This window comes from Anser brachyrhynchus (assembly GCF_964034855.1).
Source record: "Anser brachyrhynchus genome assembly, chromosome: 4".
NCBI classification, from domain to species: Eukaryota; Metazoa; Chordata; class Aves; order Anseriformes; family Anatidae; genus Anser; species Anser brachyrhynchus.
In genome coordinates, this window is record NC_137698.1 from 6,017,352 (window position 1) to 6,023,801 (window position 6,450).

The 6,450-nt window shown below is 51.0% G+C and overlaps 1 protein-coding gene across 9 annotated transcripts in view; it reads left to right on the forward strand.

The window, feature by feature from the left end:
* CXXC4 (CXXC finger protein 4) overlaps positions 1 to 6,450 on the forward strand; it is a 94,802-nt gene that overhangs the window by 27,373 nt on the left and 60,979 nt on the right. For 7 of the 9 annotated variants that reach the window (XR_013950682.1, XR_013950683.1, XR_013950684.1 and 4 more), the window contains exon 2: positions 145 to 264. Coding sequence is in view for 4 of the 9 variants with exons in the window: in XM_080590686.1 (XP_080446812.1) it covers positions 145 to 264 (120 nt within the window). In the remaining 5 variants the exon portion in view is untranslated. Of the gene's footprint in view, positions 1 to 144; positions 265 to 5,669; positions 6,440 to 6,450 lie in introns of those variants that run through there. The other 2 variants (XM_080590688.1, XM_080590687.1) reach the window with 2 other exon arrangements.

Sequence of the window (6,450 nt, forward strand, 5' to 3'; positions counted from 1 at the left end):
CCCTCCTGGCGCTTTCTGTGTATTGTTCTGCCCTAATTTTCTTGTTAAATCCTCACCACACAGCTTATCCGTCCCTCTTCCACTGCTCTTACTAGCTTTTCCTGTTCGCTTTTCAATGCACGCCTTTCTTGTCCTCCCTCCCAGGTCCAGGAGCTCGCATTTTGTCGCCGTTCTAAGGATGTGTTCCTCTGACCACCTGCTGGCATCTGGGGTTTCATCTCCCTTCCCCGGCATCCACTTTCTTCAGCCTCTGGGGCCACACTGGTGAGTAGGTGAACGCTGAAAGGCATTCAGGGAACTGGGGTGACAATCATAAGCTTGTGGAAGCCAGCATTATCTGAAACACAGCAGTTACATTTCTGTGAGATGATACCTACTGCTTAATGTCCCGCCTTGGAAAGGAGATGATTAATTGCAGTCATCTAGATGACAGACACCGTGCTGTCGGCATCCAGCTACCTGCAGCATCTCTTAAACCACCTGATGTGTAGAGCAGCCAACTGGCCTCCATACCGTTATTCATCCATGGGCCCCTGGAATACCTCTGAGGTCAGAGAGAAACGAGTTCTGGGGACATCAGTAGGTGATTATCCGCCAGCCCTACACCGTGCAGCATGCAGAGTCCCATTTTTATGCCTTCTGACAGAAAAGCTGGAGGCTGATTAACATGACCTCAGGGGACGGTAAGGGAAATGACCATCCGCTGCGTGCTGGTGCTTATTGCAAGTCAGAATGGTGGCCTTTAGAAGGATATGACTGCTTCTGGCACTGACACCATCTTTGAGTGATGATTGATTGTCATTCTTCCCAATGAAGCCTTCACCATAAATAATAGTGTGTGAAATCAAGTATTTGAAAAACATAAGCTTATTCCAGATGAGTCTGCATCTTTAACAGTGAAAATGTGACAACAGATGAAGGGAGCAAGGCATTTACAGAGCTAGATAGTAAATATACACATGCCTTTTGTCGCAGCCTGAGAATTGAGATGATAACAGAATCTGTGGTTATTTCAGTGAGAAAGTGGCCAAAGTTATGCAATGTCACAACTACAGAGAAAGAATTTCTCTGGAGTAGGATCTCATTCAAAATCCCCCTTCCTATAGTATTCTCCTTAGGCAGACACTATTTTTCCTTTTGTTGTTTTATGGGGCATTAAAAAAGTTGGGCTTGCTTACTGTTCTGGTTTCAGATGCTCGTACAGCATCTGGAATAGCTTGGTGCAACTGCCCTGGAAATCCCAGGGCCAAAGTCAGGGCTCAGTCAGTGGACGTATGAACTTGTTTTTCTTTTGGTCTAAGCTACCAGAGGTACTGGGGCACAGAGGTGTGCACACAACATGCACTGAAAGTCTTGCTTGAGATGACTGTCATTCATATGAGGCTGGTGTTAAATTGGCAAAATACTGCTTTCTCATGAAATCTGTGCTCTCTCTGATTCTTTAAATATGGTATTCCCCCATCAAAACCTAAGGATATTGATAAAGTAAAATCTGTCACTACCCAGACAAGTACAAAAACTCAGAAAGCAGCCTAGAAAAGGGGATGAAAGCCTCCAGACTCTTTGCAAAGGTCACAAACTAAAGTGCTCAAAGCTAGGGCATGCCGGAGTTACCCACGCAATCCTTACTTTACCAGCTTGGTACACACCTCTGATCTGTCCCCTTATTGCCTGATCACATACTAGTCTACCCACGGGATCATTTCCTTATGTGGTCCACTTTCAGCACCAGTATTTTCTTCCTGCAGAACATTGCCCCATCTCCACACATCCCAGTTCCAAAATTTCTGTGGGTTCTCTCTACGGTGCCTGTGTCCTTCTCCAACATCGGTGGGTCTGTCTCCACATGCTGGAAGTGGGATCATCCTTGTTTCGATAACTTTCTAGAAGAGATCACCACATTTGAACGCTCCGTCACAGCTGCTTACCTTTCGCTATTGCCAGTATGCAGGAAATGCATTTACAGAGCGAATTTTATCAAAGTTTAGTTAAAAAAAAAAACACCTCAGAGATGTTACCTGCGGTTATTTCTACCAGTTCTCTTACATGTGAACTAAGGTTTTTTCTTATAGCTGAGAGACGTGTGCAATTTGGCTGGATGAGATACGTTTACAATGACGAAATTTCAAGCATCTGCTTCAGAGTGCGAAGGTATCAGAGCTCCTTAGAACAGTAGCTCTTCAAGAGTTATTATTTTAGCACGGCAAGCGCGTTTGCTAAGAGCCAAGTCTGGAAACCAGATGAACAGTTTTAGAGAACGCGTAGCACTCGAACAGGAAACTCTTAGTCCAAAGAGGTGAAGCTTGACAAACTGAGAAGTACCTGAAATTAGGGCTTGGAAGAAAAAAAACATAGATATCCCAAACTGTCAGGCATCCTTGACTAGCAGGGTTGAAACAAACTTCTCTCATAGTTTCCTGGGAAGATGCAAGCCCCAAGAGCACAAATATGCTTCCTGAGCAGCTGCCCCAGAGCAAGGTTCGTGTGATGCCATTCGACAGGCAGAGTACAAAGCACTTAGCAGCGAGGAGCCCCAAAGCCGATTAGGAGAGCAAGTCCATGCTCGCTGCGTGCCGGCCAGGCAGCACTGCGTGTCCTAAACACCCTCGCTAGCTGCTGGCACACTGCTTCTGCCACAGCATTTAGATTCATACAGCATTCGCGAGGCAAAAGCCACTCCACCTCCCCAATAAAGGGCATCTTTTTTTCGGAATCAGCGAGCAGAAGCAATTAAGAAATGAAACCGTGGCACCGGCGGGTGGGCCATCGCTCACGGAGCAGAGACGTCTGGAAACACTGAGGTGGTCTGAACGCAGCCCCGGCCCTCCAAGGTGTTTTCTGCAGCTGGCTCCTTGGACACAGGTTTCGGGGCTCTCGGTCTGCGAGGATCCCAGTGCTAGGACCACGAGGGTTGTTGTGGGTTTTCTTTTGCCGGGGTACTGCTGTAACTCAGCCTGCGTGAGCTGGCAGCGCTCCACTGAACGCCGCGGTGCTACATTGACTTACATCGGCGAAGGATCGAGCCCTCTGGGAGTCGGCATAATTGGAGATCAGCAACCTGGACGCCTGCCTGGGAAGCAGCAATAAAGTGGCTGTGCTCGGAGCAGAATCAAACCATAGGCTCTGTCAACTTCTTTAAAAAATCGCTCTGCTACATTATTTTAGTAAATATTTGTAGGTGTCTGTAATAGGGGGTAATCACCGCATTTCCTTTCAAACAAAAATGAGGAGAGCAGCTTTCACTAATACCGGATGATAAGCAAGGCATTTTAAGGGATGGTTTTAACCTTATTTTTGCTAGCAGATTATGCGTTACTGCAGTCCTCAGGTGTTTTTTTTCCTGCAGCACACAAAGACAAGCTCATGTCTGGCCTTTTCCTTCCCTACTGCAAGAACCATGCGGTAGCTGGCAGGGCGCGAGGCGCTGCGATGGGGCGGATTCTTGGCAAGCAGCGGGGGCAGGCACGAGGGAGCCGCGCACTGGAGAGGGTCCCTGGCCATGGCCAGAAGGAGGGATGGTGCATACACACCAGTGGGGAGGTGGGCATCAACAGAGGAAGGAGCACGGGTGCCCAGCACTGCCACAAGTCACAGAGGCAAACCACTGTCCCCGAAGGGCGTGCAGGTACGCTGCTGTTGTGCTCTGGAATGAAAATCAGCCGGTCCCGAGTGCAAGCTGGGAGATCTTCCAAAGGCAACGCGAGGGGAGCAGGAGCAAGGACTTTTCTGGTCCCCAGCCCTCCCGCAGCGTTGGCCGGGTGCATGCTGTCGGGGACCTCTTAGGGCAGCTGGCCCTGGTGGAAGGGAGCCCCAGAACAGCAGCCGGGCTAGAGGCCAGCCCTGCTGTGGGGTCTGTGGGCTTTGGGAGCCCCAGGGAACTGGCACGCTGAGAGAAGATTAACAAAAAAGACCCAGCCAGCAGTCTCTCGTGAGCTGCTGTCTTCACCAGGGGATTGCCTCACCCCCAGCTCCCCCCTTTTTCTCATGCTTGTAATCTCAATGGATCAGGATAGGGTTACGATGGCCACTTTGCGGATAGGCACGAGAGCTAGACACCGAGTGAGCAAGAACAGAGAAATGAATTTCAGTTTTCTTTTCTTTTTTTTGCAAGTTTCTTTTTGAACAACCTCGATATTTACAAAGGCAGGGCAGCTCCTGTGTTCGCTGTGTTGCAACATATTGCTCGCTCTGCATTCCTGCTGAAAATGAAATAGCCACGGTTTCTGGATGAAAAACAGAGCCTGCAATTCTTAACTTTCTGTCCCTCCCATCAAAGCGGGGATTATGGTGAGAAGGACAATCTGGAATTGCTTTCTTAAGACTCATCGTGAGAAAGTTGTGGCTGGAATGTTGGCTGCTTTGCCGATAAACACCTGTACATTTTCCACTCTTCCAGTCCTCCGAAGCTCTCGGGCTGGGGGCAGACTGCAGGATAAAGCAGATTTGTATCTGAGAACAAAACAAAACAGAAAACCTTTTCTGGCCAGAAGGTTTCAGAGAAAGCCCATCCGAACTGAATTCCACGCTTCTTCCCAGACTCCGGAGAAGTCTGCAAGTTTTCCAAGCTGGCGCAGATAGATTATATATAGCATTGCAACCTAACTCACATGACAATTAAAAAATACGTGAAACGTCCTTCCTTATGCATGAGGAAAGATTATCAGAGTCTTTTCCCTTTTCCTCCTTTAGGTTATTAAAAATGTAACTCCTTCGGAGTAATAAATTAACTCAGAAAGGATTGCTTAAGTGAGGCTAAGGCTATGATTAAAGGAAATTTGCAGTTCAGGAGGATGCTGTGTTTGAAAAACGTCTCGAGTGTTTGGACTATCGCAAATGGCATTTGACAACTAACTGGGGAGAAAAGTGGTGGGGAATGAACCTCAGCAAGAAAAGCCCTTGGTTTTTGCCACTTTGTGACATTACCAAAACATTGTTTCACCTCTTTGATATTTTTTCCCAAAAGTTTTTCCTGAAAGAACTGTCCTAAGGGATCGTGCTAGCTCCTTGGAAGGTCACGCTTTATTATGTAAATACCTGTTTGGGGGTATTTTAAAATGCACGCGGTATGATAAGAGGCAGGTTACTGGGTTGATAAACTGCGGTGGTTCCAGACAAAGCGTGCCAATCCAGAACGCTGCGGCTTCCCAGGGACCTGCGAGCTACCCAATCGACCGTGGCTGTCCGTGTTCGGTGTGAGTTTCTCTTAATTGCTGGAGTAATTAACCACGAGACCGGTGGCCCTCGCAAAAGCCCTGGGCTGAGATTCGCGTCTCGTGGCTACTCGTGGGAGAAAGTTCCCGGGCACGTGCCGCTTTCCCAAATGCAACCCCCTAACGCCAAGGATGCTGAGCTCGATCTCGAACCGGAGTGGGAAGAAATAAAACTGCCATCTGTAAATAAAGCTTTCATTCACTTACATACATAAAGCCAATCAAACGGTACGACTTTCCCTTCCCTTTCTGTAATTTACAGAGGGCTAAAATGATTCCTCTGACAGAGACATCCATTTATTAACCGCTCGGTGCCTGCGCTCGCGAGGCAGCCGGCTGCGGCAATGCTTCTTAGGCTCTGCATGGAGGTGCCGAGAGGAGCTGGGTGAACAACTCGCGACGCGTAATTTATTGGACGAGCGTAGTCCCTCGCAAGAACTCCGCGGAAGACAGGTGGGGACGTTTCTACACTTAGTTGCCGGGAATTGTTGAAGGGAAGGCCGTGCGCTTGCAGCGTGGCATCGAGGCGTGCGCCGCGTTGCGAGCATCCCCACGTCGCGCCGGGGGCCTGGGTTTTCGGAGACCGCTTCCAGCGGCCGGCGGAGCATCCGTAATTCCGATCGTTTCACTTCCATGGAAATAAAGATGGGGAGGGGGGCGGGAGGTGTGCTCGATGAGGGCATACAAAGGGGAACGGGGTCCGTAAGGCGCTCGGTGGCCGCAGAGCAACTTCGGCGGCGGCGTGGCTTTCCCAGGGAGCCGAGGAAAGGGCAGGAGCGAGGCGGGCAGGGCAGGAGCGAGGCGGGCAGGGCAGGACCGAGCCAGCCCGAGCCGAGCCGAGCCAGACGGAGCCGCGGGCAGGGGCCGCGGCCCGTGCGCGCCCCTCGGCGGCGGCACCGCGGCGGGTGCCCGCATCGCCGCGTCCTCCCCGCCCGCTCACCTCGGCGGCGGTCGCCTCCGCCGCCACCGCCGCCTCCCGCCCCCGCCGCCCACCCCCGGCGAGGGGAGGCAGCGGGAGGCTCCCGCCCGCCCTCGCACACGGCGCCGGGGGACGGGCGGCGAGCAGCACACGCTCACACACGCACACACACACTCACGCACACTCCCTCGGTGCCTGCTCCTTCCTCGCCCCCCGCCGCCTCCCCCTCCTCCTCCTCCTCCTTTCTCTGCAACGAGACGGGGAGAGAGAGAGAGAGGGAGAGAGAGAGGGGGAAAAAAGCCACTCGCAGGTATTTTGTTC